This window comes from Pan troglodytes, chromosome 9 (genome assembly GCF_028858775.2).
Source record: "Pan troglodytes isolate AG18354 chromosome 9, NHGRI_mPanTro3-v2.0_pri, whole genome shotgun sequence".
Classification (NCBI taxonomy): Eukaryota; Metazoa; Chordata; class Mammalia; order Primates; family Hominidae; genus Pan; species Pan troglodytes.
This window is the reverse complement of record NC_072407.2, coordinates 4693572-4707157: the sequence shown is the minus strand read 5'-3', so window position 1 is coordinate 4707157 and position 13586 is coordinate 4693572. Positions and strand designations below refer to the sequence as shown.

Below are 13586 nucleotides of genomic sequence, written 5' to 3'. Positions count from 1 at the left end.
CGAGGCGGCCGCTTTCTCCGGGGGCCGCGCCCCGCGCCCCAGCAAGGCCCGACCCGCGCCTGCGATTCCGCCCCCAAGGCGCTGCCGCACCGGGCCCCGGCCTCTTCCTCCGAGGATTCTGAGGAATTGCTGAGACGTGCGTGCCAGCGCGAGGCCCACAACACGCACACGCGCCCGCGCCCGCCAGACCCCGCCCCCGGCACCAAGCCCCGCCTACTGGGGAGACCCCCCCCCCTCACCGAGCCACGCCCCACCAGGCCCCGCCCCTGCGCCAAGACTGTGCTTAGCCGAGCCCCGCCCGCCGGGCCCCGCCCCGACCCCGAGACTACTCCCGCCAGGCCCCGCCCCCGCACCGAGCCCCGCCCAGTAGTCCCCGCCCACGCACCTGACCACGCCCACGAGCCGGCTCGAACACGCCCGCGCCGCTGACTCTGGCGAGTGGGGTTGTCGACACGTTCAACCCGTTCTGCTGGCTCGAGAACGAAGTAGGCCGTCTCGCTCTGGGTCTCCAGGCCCGCGACCGTCCGCCAGTCGTCCCGAGGTCAGTAGCTCCAGCGGTGCGTCAGCGTGTAGCCAGGCCTCGCCCACGTCGGCCTTGGTCGGGCTTCTTGTAGACGCGGGCCTGGCGCTATTGAGGCCGTTGCTGCGCGGGCGAGTGGCGCGCTCCCGTGGCGGGGCGGGGTCGGGCGGGGCAGGGGTCCGGGGCTATCGAAGCGGGGCGGAGGTTGCGCTGGGCAGCTGCGCCGCCGGGCGGACGTGGCGCGCCTTGAGGACGTCATCGCGGTGCACGCTCCCCTTTGGGGCTTGCCGGAAGTCCTTGCCCGGGGGGCGGGGCTGCGCCTGCGTGGTTCGTCCTCGCGTGGCCGTCAAGCCCTCTAGTGCCTTAGATTCCAGCGAGCTACGCAAGCAATCCTGGCCCAGCCGAGCTTGCTTCCCCAAATCCCGTAATCCTTGACCTTATTCCCCCAAAGAAGCGGCCTCCCGGGAAGGAGCGTCCTGGCGGAGAAGACTCGAACGGCTCCCACAGCCGGGCGTTGGGGGAAAGGTGGGCGGTCTTGGTCGTGCGAGGTCGGGGAGGGAGGGTCCTCCGCCCTCCATTGCGGAGCCTCGCTCCGGGACCACCGGGGGACCGGACGCCTGGCCGCGAAGCTGCCGCCTGGGGCTGCGGGGAGGAGAGCAACATAACTGGAACGGCACTTAGGGGCCGGTGTCAGGGTTGTCACCGGGGTTGGCGGAAATGACGAAGGGGCCCCAGGCACGTCGTGTTACTGGGCGAGGTTCTAGCCAAGGTGCCCACGCGCCTTGGGGGAAACCAGAAGACTTCTGCACCGTTTCCCGAGGACAGTTTGGCAGTGTTTCAGAAGGGCCTTAGAACCAGGCAGGCCCCCTTCTAGGATGGTGGAAAGCCTAAAGATCTGAAAACGGTCTCAAGTGTCGTCTTAGCGATTGGCCGACTAAACCGAATGCAAGCCGGAGACTGCACACGATGTTGCCGTTAACAGTTACACTGGGCCGGGCAGTCAGAGGCGGGCGGATCACCTGAGGTCAGGAGTTCGAGAACAGCCTGGCCAACATGGTGAAAACCCGTCTCTACTAAAAATACAAAATTAGCCGGGCGTGGTGGCAGGCGCCTATAATCCCAGCTACTTGGGAGGTTGAGGTAGGAGAATGGCTTGAACTCAGGAGGCGGAGGTTGCAGTGAGCCGAGATCGTGCCACTGCACTCCAGCCGGCTGACAAGAGTGAAACTCCGTCTCAAAAAAAAAAAAAAAAAAAAAAAAAAAAAAAAAAAAAAAGTTACATTAGGCTGGGTGCGCTGGTGCAGCCTGTAATCCCAGCACTTTGGGAGGCCGAGGCGGGCGGATCTCTTGAGCCCGGGAGTTTGCGACCAACATATTGAGTTTGGCCAAAATAGTGAGACCCCCGTCTCTACAAAAGATAGAAAAAATTAGCCAGTTGCGGTAGTGAACGCTTGTAGTCCCAGCTACTTGGGACGCTGAGGGAGGAGGAGCACTTGAGCCCTGGAAGAGGAGGCTGCAGTGAGCTATTTTCTCATCCCTGCTATAACGAATTTGTCACAGGCTGTTTTATAGGCCTGGAGCTCAGAAGCCCGAAGTGAGTTTTAGGAGGTTAAAATCAAGGTGTTGGCAAGGGTAGTTCCTTCTGGAGTTTCCCAAGGAGAATCTGCTTCTTTTCCTCTTCCAACTTCTAGAGGCCACCTTCTTCCATCTTCAAAACCTACTGTCTCTGCATAAGAACTCTCCTGATTATATGCCGGCCGCCCAGACACCCCAGGGTAGCCTTCACATCTTAATATTCTTAATATTTGCAAAGTCCCTTTTGCCACGTAAGGTAACACCACAGGTTTGGAGATTAGGAGGTGGACATCTTTCAGGGCCATTCTTATTTTTAAAAAAGTACTGTCGATAAGAATAGTTAAAATGTAAAATATTTGAAGGGACTTATTCTGAACCGAATATGAGTGACCTCGGCCGGTGACACAGCCCTCAGGGGATCCTGGGAACATGTGCCCAAGGTGGTTGGGGCAGTTTGGTTTTACATGTTTTAGAGAGACATGAGGCATTAATGAAATACATTTAAGATATCCATTGGTTTGGTCCAGAAAGGCGGGACCAAACAAAAAAAAAAAGATTTTGAACATGCTTCCCGAGCTCAGGCATGAAGAACTCTTGACTGATAGAAACGGAGGGTGTGTCCAAAGTTTTCAGGACGGCCGAGCGGCGCTCCAAAACCCGTCCTCACAGCCTCGCCCCTTTCGCCTCAGCCACAACAAATCATCGTCAACCTGTTCCACCTTCTCCAGTCTGGTAGCAAAAAGGGGTGTCTCAGGTTTGCTTTATTTTATTGTTTGGGCAATTCCTGGAATCCGGCCTGCTTGTGGGAGGAGGCAGGGGCCGGTCCCTCGAGGGTGGTGGGGGCTGCCAGAGCTGGAGGGATGGTCTGGGGGAAGGCGGCTGTACGGTGGAAAGGCTGGTTGGGGCCAGAGTGGGAAACGGGATGCGGACGTCAGGCTTCACCCCCGACCCAGGGGGGAGTGGGAAAGCTGGGGTGGTAGCTGGGACGAGGCCCGGGGGCTGAGCCCAGAGGGTCGAGTGGGCGACGACTAGCGGGCGCGGCCCCCAGGGTGGACTCCCCGCCAGCCCGGCCTGGAGGCTCCGCCCGCCCCCGCCTGGGCGGAAGGAACGCGGAGCGGCTCTGGCCTTGGGTCTGCGGCGGCGGCGTCGGGTGAGCGTCCCGGGCCGAGCGGGCGCGGGCGGGGGCAGAGAGGCAGGGGAGACCCCCTTCGTGTTTTTGTGAGGTTCCCTCCCAGCCCTTTAGTCTGCAGCAGGGTGTCCAGAACTAGCAGGTTCGAGGGACTCGACGCGGGCGCGGGCGGGGGTCCCCAGGGACCGGGAACTTTTGCGCGTCGCCTGAGCGTGGCCCGTGTCTCCCTAGAGGGTGGCCCCGCGCCCCCGTCACGTCGGAACATAAGGACCTGAATTGGCCTCCAGACGGCCCCTCCCATGTGGCTCCCCAGGGTGGGGCCCAGGCCTTGGGTGCTGCGGAGACCTCCCTCCGTAAGGTTGAGAAAGTCTGGTCTCCGGATAAGGGACCGTTAGGGCCTCTGTTCAGATCCCTGCCTCAACCAAAGCAGGCTGTCGGCTGGTGGTAGTGGGTTCCTGAATGTGCTTTTAGCTTTGGCTGTGTAGGGAGCCAGGGACTTCTCCAGTCACAGAGAAGGGCGTTTACTCCCGCATTTTCATGGGGTCCTCAGTGGGATCCGTGACCCACAGAGATTCAGAAGGGCCTTTCTGGGATACAACAGGGTCTGGCCAAGCCTGAGGGGTAGGGACGGGGCTACTCCCGCAGCGCTAGTTCCAGATGGTCACGGGAGCACTGGCCACCCTGAGCTCCCACCAAGCTTTCCCAGGAGGAGGACACCCTGGGGCCACCTTTCATCTGGCTGCAGAGGACACAGGAGTGTCAGGCTAGATTTGGGGAGCGTGTGCACCCTGGGAAACCGCCTGAGGCTCTCCTTCCACCCGCCCTCCCGCCCACAGTGCCTCCTGATGACTAGATTCTGGAGTCAGAATTTGGGTGACCACACCCTGGTCGGTTTTGCTCACGTGCTTCGGGTCGGTTGGATTCAGTTCCTCCATGTGGGGCCGTGGGATGTCACCACCCTTTGCCACTGTCCTTGCAGGCCGGGCGCCCAGGCGTGTGGACCCGAGCCCAGCCTTGCCTCTTTCCTCCCAGTTGGTACCAGGGGCCTCTTGCCTCCACTCATCCAGAGTGGACCAGCCGCCTCTGAAGCAGCCCCGGGGAGAGGAGTGCCAGGCACACAGACTCAGGAAGCTGGGGGTGTCAGGGCACCAGGAGCCTCTCAAGCGGTCCTGTTGGCCGTCTTTCTGAAGGGCAGCTGGGGTTGCATCATTTCCCCAAGTGGATCCTGCCAGCTTTCTGGGGCTTCTGGATGAGAGCCCTCTCCCCACCCCTCCCCTCATTGTGGCATCAGTGCTGCTGCTTCCAGGGAGCCTTTCTAGCCATCCAAGCCTCCTCTCCAGGTTCCTGCCCTGCTGTAGTCCCCAGGCCAGTGCTTGGCAGGTGCTCAGGGAATGTATCCACCAACCAAGGTTTGGGGTGGCTGTCTCTGCCTGACCACTTTCCCCAGGCCCCTGGCGGGTACCTGAGCTGTGCTCTCAGGGCCTCAGGAACCTCCTTCCATATTCAGGGCCTGTGCCTGGGGAGGCTTCAGGGTGTAGCAGCTGTGCCCATCCCAGGCTGACCCACCCAGCTTGCCTGGTAGCCCAGCCTCTGGGCTAGTGTGCCGTGGGGCAGGGGATGTGCTGTAGCCTGGTGCAGAGTCCCCAACCCCAGAAGGGGGCCATGGAAGCTGACACCCCAAGTGGCCGCCCCCCTGCTCTGTCTTGCTTCGGACACTGTGGCCGGGTCCAGGATCCTGGCATCCTGGGAGGTCTCTGGCTTTGTGGGCAGCCTGCCTGGCCCGCACAGTCTGCCTGTTCTGAGGGTGAGACACAGGTCAAGCGCACAGACCCCCTTGCTCCCCTGCTGGGGCCTCCAGGCTCACAGACCACCCCACCCTACCCTGTCCTTGCCCAGGCAAATGAGAGGCAGGGGCTTCCTGGGCTGCTGCTGTCCCGCCCTCTGTGGGGCAGGAGGAGGTGCCCACAGAGGCTGGGTGGTGATAGCCAGGAGATGGGCTGGCATCTGCATTACCCAAGCTCTGCTGCCCATGGTGGCCTTTCTGGGGGTGGGTGCTGGTCCCTGCCCCCTGCCCCACCCCTGATGTCTGCTCCAGAGACAAAGGTGGGGAGGGTGCTGAAGAGGAAGTGTTTGCCCAGGGAGAGGCTGCGGCTCCTCCTGAAACATCAGCCCTGTGGGTCCTGTTTGCAGAATCTCCGGCCTGTGAAACCGTGAGGGGATTCGGCCAAGACGTCCTTCCCTCTGCCTCCCACCCAGGCCACTCTTCACCTCCACCATGAGCCTGGACATCCAGAGCCTGGACATCCAGTGTGAGGAGCTGAGCGACGCTAGATGGGCCGAGCTCCTCCCTCTGCTCCAGCAGTGCCAAGTGGTCAGGTACGCTTGCTCTCGGGGTGGCCTTGGGGTGCTGGCGGGGCAGGCTGGCGGGTGGCGGCTCCCTCTGAAGGGTGCATTGCTCTCGAACGCCTTGTTTGTGGACATGAAGTATGAATTCCGTGCAGCTACCACGTGCATGAGATGTGATTCTTGTGTTTCTTTTTGACAATTTAGGAATGTAAAACCCATTCCAGGCTCATGCAGCATGGGCTGAGGTGGGCGGGCCGAGGTGGGCGGGCACTGGCCAGTGGGTCTCTGGCTCCGGTGTCTCAGCTCCTCTCCCTCCCTTGGAGACACGAGGGCAGGACACAGCTTGGGTCCCCTCCGTGAGCCTCCATGGGGCGCTGCTTGTCCCTGCCAAGCTGGGGGCTGGGAGTCCTCGGCCCTCGAGGGCCTCACAAACCCAGCAGCTTCACAAGCAGGACATGAGTGCCTGGGTGGGCCGCATCTTTTCTCTTTTTACCTGGTGATTTCAAGCAGTGTCAGGTTTGCGGAGGAGTTACGAGGACCGGACGGGGCTCCCTGGTGAGGTGGTCCTGTGTACCTGCGGACGCTAGCTCTGGCCCAGCACCTCCAGGCAGAGTCTGCTTTTCCGCCCTGCCCTTTTCGTCTTCCTCACTGGTCCAGGATTGCGTGGCCCTCAGCCCTCTGTCTCCTTAGCCCTCTCCCGTCTGTGACTGTCCCCTCGTCTCTCTGGGTTCTTGGTGGTCTGAGGGTCTGGCCAGGCTCCTGCAGGACGTCCTCTGTTGGGGCTTGTCTGGTGGTTTCTTGTGGTTGAAGTCCTACAGTTTTGGCAGGAATGCAGGGAGATGCCGTGGGGCCTGCCAGGAGCGTCCTGTCACAGGCGCCGTCTGCCACCCTCTCCACTGTGACGCCACTGCCTTTCCTCCTGTGACTGATCAGTGCCTTCGAGAGATACTTTAAATTCTTTTTATTTTTAGAGACAGGGCATTGCTCTGTCACCCAGGCTGGAGTGGCTCCCTCATGGCTTATGCAGCCTCAACCTCCTGGGCTCAAGCGATCCTCCTGCTTCAGCCTCCCGAGTAGCTGGGATTACGGGCATGCGCCACCACGCCCGGCTACTTTTGTATTTTTAGTAAAGACGGGGTTTCTCCATGTTGGTCAGGTTGGTCTTGAACTCCCGACCTCAGGTGATCTGCCTGCCTCGGCCTCCCAAAGTGCTGGGATTACAGGTGTGAGCCACGCGCCTGGCCACGTGCGAGCATCTTAAACAAAACTTTCATGGAACAGTTCCTCCTTTTTGTTTCATTTCTGAAATGTCCTGTGTGACTTGCCTTGCTGTCTTCTGGGCCCACTGATAGGTTGTAACCTGCACGTGGGGTGGTGGTGGAGGCTGAGGCCAGTGCTGTCTGCGTGGTCCACATGACCCTGGGGTCTGCTCGCAGGCTGGACGACTGTGGCCTCACGGAAGCACGGTGCAAGGACATCAGCTCTGCACTTCGAGTCAACCCTGCACTGGCAGAGCTCAACCTGCGCAGCAACGAGCTGGGCGATGTCGGCGTGCATTGCGTGCTCCAGGGCCTGCAGAGCCCCTCCTGCAAGATCCAGAAGCTGAGGTGAGGCGGGGCCTGGCACTGCCTCTGGCCTGGTGCGGTCTGCTTTGGTAGCCCGGCAGCAGGGGCAGAGCCGCCAGGGGCGCGTGGGCAGCTGCAGGTGGGCAGGCAGTGGCAGCAGACATTTCCAACATCAGCCAGAGGCACACAGGCCTGGCGGTCTCACAGCGGGGGGGACAGGGCCCTTCCTGCCTTATCCCAGCCCCCGCACCCAAGATCTGGCCCTGCCCGCCATCCCTAGCCTTCCAGCATCACCACAGGACCCCCACTGAAAGGTGTGTCTGCAGACAAGGTTTCCCTGGGTCGAGCCACATGCGTGCCCTCCTTCACTCGGCCTGGAGACCCCAGACCCCAGAGCCCCATCCAGGGAAGGAGCAGGTATAGACCTGCCGCCTGAAGAGTGCTGCTCCGGGCTCTGGGCTCTGGCAGGCGAAGGGCGTGGCAGCTTGGCTCAGGGGAGCCCTGCTGACAGCCAGGTATGCTCCAGCCTCCAGAACTGCTGCCTGACGGGGGCCGGCTGCGGGGTCCTGTCCAGCACACTACGCACCCTGCCCACCCTGCAGGAGCTGCACCTCAGCGACAACCTCTTGGGGGATGCGGGCCTGCAGCTGCTCTGCGAAGGACTCCTGGACCCCCAGTGCCGCCTGGAAAAGCTGCAGTGAGTTTGTGTCCTGCCCCAGGGCCCATGCTGGCCGCTGCTTGTCCCCCAGCCAGCCCCCTACATAGAACATCGCCTGCCAGGAGCCGTGAGGAGGGGACTCAGGTCACAGGGGCCTTGTGGTGCTCTCCTTTCCCCATGATGCTGGGTCTGGGGCCTTGTGGTGCTCTCCTCTCCCCATGATGCTGGGGCTGGGGGGATCTGTCATCACCCTCCCTCCCCATCCAGTTGTCCTTTGCAAGGCACAGCTGCCCCAGGACCTGACGGTGGGAACAGATGCCTGGCCGTGAGTCAGGTTCCACTCACCGCCTCAGTGTGTGTGGGGGACCCGGCCATTGTGAGTTGACCACAGCCTGGGACGTGCAGGTGGCCCTGCCCTCCAGAGGCTGGTTTCTTTCTCCCGGGCCTGGTTGGGCCCCAAAGTCTGAGGTCCGGGAGGGGGTGAGGGGTTTCCAGAAGGAATGCCGGTGTCCACAGAGGCCCGGGCCTCTGGATGAGTCTGTGGGGGTCCCTCAGCACTGACACCTGATGCCCAGGCAGGAGAAGGCTGAGGGGGAGATGAGACACCAGCACAGCCCCGTGCTCCCTGGCATCACACCCTTGGCTGGTGCACATTCCTGTGTGGTGCTGAACTCGGCCATCCCCCAGGCTGGAGTATTGCAACCTCTCGGCTGCCAGCTGCAAGCCCCTGGCCTCCGTGCTCAGGGCCAAGCCGGACTTCAAGGAGCTCACGGTTAGCAACAACGACATCAATGAGGCTGGCGTCCGTGTGCTGTGCCAGGGCCTGAAGGACTCCCCCTGCCAGCTGGAGGCGCTCAAGTAGGCACTGGGCCTTGGGGGAGTGCGGGGTGTGGGCTGGGGGGGTCCTGTGCTGCCTCACGTGTGACCCGTGTCCCCAGGCTGGAGAGCTGCGGTGTGACGTCAGACAACTGCCGGGACCTGTGCGGCATTGTGGCCTCCAAGGCCTCGCTGCGGGAGCTGGCCCTGGGCAGCAACAAGCTGGGTGATGTGGGCATGGCGGAGCTGTGCCCAGGGCTGCTCCACCCCAGCTCCAGGCTCAGGACCCTGTGGTGAGTCATCTCCGTGAGGCCTCCTTCCCGGAGGGTCAGGGGCGGCGGGCCGTCCTCAGAGCTCTCCCCCGCCCCTGGGCTCATCTCAGGCCATGAGACGGTGCTGAGGAAAGTCTGTGGTGGTCCATGTCCTGCAGGATCTGGGAGTGTGGCATCACTGCCAAGGGCTGCGGGGATCTGTGCCGTGTCCTCAGGGCCAAGGAGAGCCTGAAGGAGCTCAGCCTGGCCGGCAACGAGCTGGGGGATGAGGGTGCCCGACTGCTGTGTGAGACCCTGCTGGAACCTGGCTGCCAGCTGGAGTCGCTGTGGTGAGTGTGGCTGTTGGGGCAGGGCCCTGTCGCCCAAGAGAGGGCCAGGGTGACCGAGGAGACCAGGGGAGGAGTGAGCGACTCCAGGGAAGCTGCTGGGCTCAGCTCCGACCTTCAGAATGCATAGGCCAGGGAGCAGCCTGTGGTTTGATGGGAACAGTGCTTGGGGCCAAGGACCAGGTGTAGGTGCCCACTTGCTGGGAGGCTGTCAGATGTTTTTGCTCAGGTCCACGTGGGGCCTTCAGGGGAAGGGCCAGTTGCAGCTGTGGGCCAGCCTGGGCCCCTGCCAGGCGTCAGTCCTGTCTGTGTCCACAGGGTGAAGTCCTGCAGCTTCACAGCCGCCTGCTGCTCCCACTTCAGCTCAGTGCTGGCCCAGAATAAGTTTCTCCTGGAGCTACAGATAAGCAACAACAGGCTGGAGGATGCGGGCGTGCAGGAGCTCTGCCAGGGCCTGGGCCAGCCTGGCTCTGTGCTGCGGGTGCTCTGGTGAGTGTGTGAGGGACACGAGTATGCACATTTGGGAGATCATATGCCCGTGTGTGCACACACGGGCGAGAGTGCATGAGTATCTGTGTGAGCACGAGTGTCCGTGTGTGAGCACATGAGAATGAGCACGAGTGTCCGTGTGTGAGCACATGGGTGAGAGAGCATGAGTGTCCGTGTTAGTGTGAGCACATGGGTGAGAGTGAGCACGAGTGAGTGTGAGCACATGGGTGAGAGTGAGCATGAGTGTCCGTGTGTGAGCACATGGGCGAGAGTGAGCACTTGTGAGTGTGAGCACATGGGCGAGAGTGAGCACGAGTGTCCATGTGAGTGTGAGCACATGGGCGAGAGGGAGGGTGCATGTTCATGTGCTGGGAAAGGCGGGCTGGCGGCACCACTCTGGCTTAGTTCTCATTTTAACTTTGAAAGTCAGAGGTCATGTTTCATGAAGCCTGAGAGCTTCACGGAGCTCCAGCCTACCTGGCCACCCTGTGGTCCATCTTCCTGGAAGCCCCGCCCACCTTCCTCCCGTGCGGGAACCCCGCCTGGGTCAGGATGTCTTTCCAGATTTGTTTTCTTTGTTAAAGCACGTTCTTTTGCAGCTTTCTAAGAAAAGGTTTTGCAGAAGGTAATTTTTGGGGTCTTGTGCCCCTGTTCTGCCCTTGGATCATTTAGCCGGGTACAGCATGCACCATTATGCCTGGCTAATTTTATTTTGTTTGTTTTTTTGAGAGAGTCTTGCTCTGTCGCCCAGGCTGGAGTGCAGTGGCGCAATCTTGGCTTACTGCAAGCTCCGCCTCCCAAGTTCATGCCATTCTCCTGTCTCAACCTCCCGAGTAGCTGGGACTACAGGCGCCCGTCACCACGCCAGGCTAATTTTTTGTACTTTTAGTAGAGATGGGGTTTCACCGTGTTAGCCAGTATGGTCTTGATATCCTGACCTCGTGATCCGCCTGCCTCGGCCTCCTAAATTGCTGGGATTACAGGCGTGAGCCACCACGCCTAGCCTAATTTTTGTATTTTTAGTAGAGATGGGGTTTCACCATGTTGGGCAGGCTGGTCTTGAACTCTTGACCTCAAGTGATGAGCCTGCCTCAGCCTCCCAAAGTGCGGCGATTACAGGCGTGAGCCACTGTGACCTTGTGTGCACGATCTGCTTTTTCTCGTTGGCAGCTTTTCAAGCTCTCTTTGTTCACTGTGTTTGGGGTTCCATGTGCTTGGCCTTGATGTGGGTCTTGGTTCTTTGTGCTGGATACTTGGTTCTACTAAGAAAATATGCCTTTGGTGATTTTTTTCTCTCTCCTTTCTTATGTTTCTTTTTTGGTGTGCCCATGAGCCTGTCCTGATGTCTTGTGGAGTGACCCTCTAATTATGTTCTCCAAATTTTCTTTCTTTTCAATGTTTTGTTTTATTTTTGGGAGATGTTCTCATTTACCAGCCAGTCTACTGAATTTCCACCCTCAGTGTTTTGTCTTTTGTTTGCTGTTTCCCGTGTGCCTCTCGCCAGGGGCTTTCCGTGGGTGGCTGGTCATCCTGGGCTGGGCACCAGGTGCAGAGTGAGGCCCGGGAGCCCTGGACAGTGAGCCCTGCAGGCCGAGTCATGGCTGCGTTTCTCGAGGGCTTCCTCCTGATGGGGGATTTTCAGTTCCCTGCCAGGGGACACCATCCTGGCTGCCAGGACCTTGTGGGTGTTCCAGGTGTGGAGAAGAACCTTGGGTCCTGGTCACTGCAGACTTGTTCCCCCTGAGCCACTCACAGGGTGGGGGTCCTGCAGCTTCCCTGGCCCCCACCTTGGAGAGGTCCAGTGCAACTCCTTGGCCCTGCTGTCCGGCCTGTGGCGGCTCCACCCCGGGAAGTGGGTGTTGGGTCTTCTCTTTTCCATCCTCTTTTGTCTGACCCGTTCTTTTGTCTCTCTCTGGAGCCTAAAGTCTGTTGTCCACTCTGTTCCTGTCTTGGTGCCCTCCATACCCTTGTTTCCCCACAGCTGCTCCTCAGTCTCTGGCTGGCTTCTCCTTTGAAGCCCACGCAGCCAGACGGTGTCGAGGTGACAAGGGGGTGGGTGTGGCTCTCTGGGTGGACGACATCTCTCTCCTGCCCTTTCTCCTCCCTGCAGAAGGTCTCAGGCGAGTGAGGCTGCTTGTGCCTCGCTTGTCTGTGCCTTCCTTGTCCGTGGTGGGGAACCTGCCCAGGGCCACAGGGACGGTGAGCCTTGGGGAAGGCCCCACCTGAGGGTCCTGAGTTGCCGAGCACAGGTGTCCATCGCGCCCCCCAGGCCCAGGCCTGCTCTGCCGGTCAGTGCGGTGCCAGGCACGCCCGGCACCCTGACCCCCACCCTGCTTCACCCAGGTTGGCCGACTGCGATGTGAGTGACAGCAGCTGCAGCAGCCTCGCCGCGACCCTGTTGGCCAACCACAGCCTGCGTGAGCTGGACCTCAGCAACAACTGCCTGGGGGACGCGGGCATCCTGCAGCTGGTGGAGAGCGTCCGGCAGCCGGGCTGCCTCCTGGAGCAGCTGGTGTATGTGCACGTGCTGGGCGGGTGGTGCGGCCAGGGCTGCCCAGGGAGGAAGGCGGGGGTGGGGGAGGACACGGGCCCATGCCTCCCTTCTGGCCTGTGTGCAGCCTGTACGACATTTACTGGTCTGAGGAGATGGAGGACCGGCTGCAGGCCCTGGAGAAGGACAAGCCATCCCTGAGGGTCATCTCCTGAGGCTCTTCCTGCCGCTGCTCTCCCTGGACGACCGGCCTCGAGGCAACCCTGGGGCCCACCAGCCCCTGCCATGCTCTCACCCTGCATATCCTAGGTTTGAAGAGAAACGCTCAGATCCGCTTATTTCTGCCAGTATATTTTGGACACTTTATAATCATTAAAGCACTTTCTTGGCAGGAGGGGCTCTTGTCCTTCCTGGGGTCCCTGTGAGGCGCTGGCATTGGAGACGACACCACCCCACTTGGCTTCTCTCCCTGCCAAAGGGACCCGCACCAGGGAAGCAGCCCAAGGCCCTGGCTGTGCTCAGCTGGGTCCCCTGAGCTGCACCCACCCACACTGGGGAGCACAGGGCAGGCCCTGCCCGGGGTGGAGGGATGCCCCTTGGCTCTGTTGCCTGTGCAGGGTGACGCCTGCTGGGAGCTGCGTGCAGGCCCAGCTGCTCCCGCAGCTTCCACCCCGGAGCCTCAGGAGCCCCCAGCACTGCCCTGACTGCCCCCAAGCCCAGCCCAGCGCAGCGCAGCCCGGCCCGGGTTCCTGCCCGGAGCCCAGTGCTCGCCCCAGCTCTGTGTGGGATGGGGCAGCCCATCTTGCCCACGGGTGGACAGCTGACCAAGGTGGGCCAGCCTGGGGTGCCCTGCCCTGCCAAGCCAAGAGGGGGACGCTCACCAGCTTTCAAAGGTCCGACGCTGAGTCAGCAACTACAAGTTCATTGCAGAGAAGCTGCCTGGCAACCCCCCTCTTTTGGACAGGGTCTCTCTCTTGCCCAGGCTGGAGTGCAGTGGCGCAATCTTGGCTCACTACAGCCTGGACCTCTGGGACTCAAACCATCCTCCCACCTCAGCCTCCCAGGTAGCTAGGACTACAGGCATGCACCACCACACCTGGCTAATTTTTGTACTTTTTGTAGGGACAGGGTCTTGCCATGTTGCCGAGGCTGGTGTTTGGTCCTGGCCTCCCAAAGTGCGGGTATTACAGGTGTGAGCCATTGCTCCTGGCTATAAAGCCCTTTAAAGTGACCCAGGGGCTGGGCGCGGTGGCTCATGCCTGTAATCCCAGCACTTTGGGAAGCTGAGGTGGGTGGATCACTTGAGGTCAGGAGTTGGAGACCAGCCTGGCCAACACGGTGAAAACGCATCTATACTAAAAATACAAAAATTAGCTGGGTATGGTGGCGCATGCCTGTA

At 60.9% G+C, this 13586-nt stretch overlaps 1 protein-coding gene across 14 annotated transcripts; it reads left to right on the top strand.

The window, feature by feature from the left end:
- The first annotated feature begins 310 nt into the window (after positions 1–310).
- On the top strand, positions 311–12578 carry RNH1 (ribonuclease/angiogenin inhibitor 1). Of its 14 annotated transcripts, none has more exons than XM_063782435.1 (11): positions 691–1045; positions 2677–2849; positions 5415–5600; positions 7007–7177; positions 7662–7832; positions 8481–8651; positions 8732–8902; positions 9040–9210; positions 9526–9696; positions 12040–12210; positions 12315–12578. In XM_063782435.1, the coding sequence occupies exons 3-11, from the start codon at positions 5500–5502 to the stop codon at positions 12400–12402; spliced, it is 1386 nt and encodes a 461-aa protein (XP_063638505.1). In that variant the 5' UTR covers positions 691–1045; positions 2677–2849; positions 5415–5499; the 3' UTR covers positions 12403–12578. The 14 variants fall into 14 exon arrangements, with proteins under 14 accessions (XP_016775247.1, XP_063638502.1, XP_063638508.1 ...); XM_063782434.1 differs by having other exon boundaries at positions 794–1045; positions 2785–2849; XM_016919761.4 differs by having other exon boundaries at positions 819–1045; positions 2785–2849; positions 5481–5600.
- The last annotated feature ends 1008 nt before the right edge of the window (positions 12579–13586 follow it).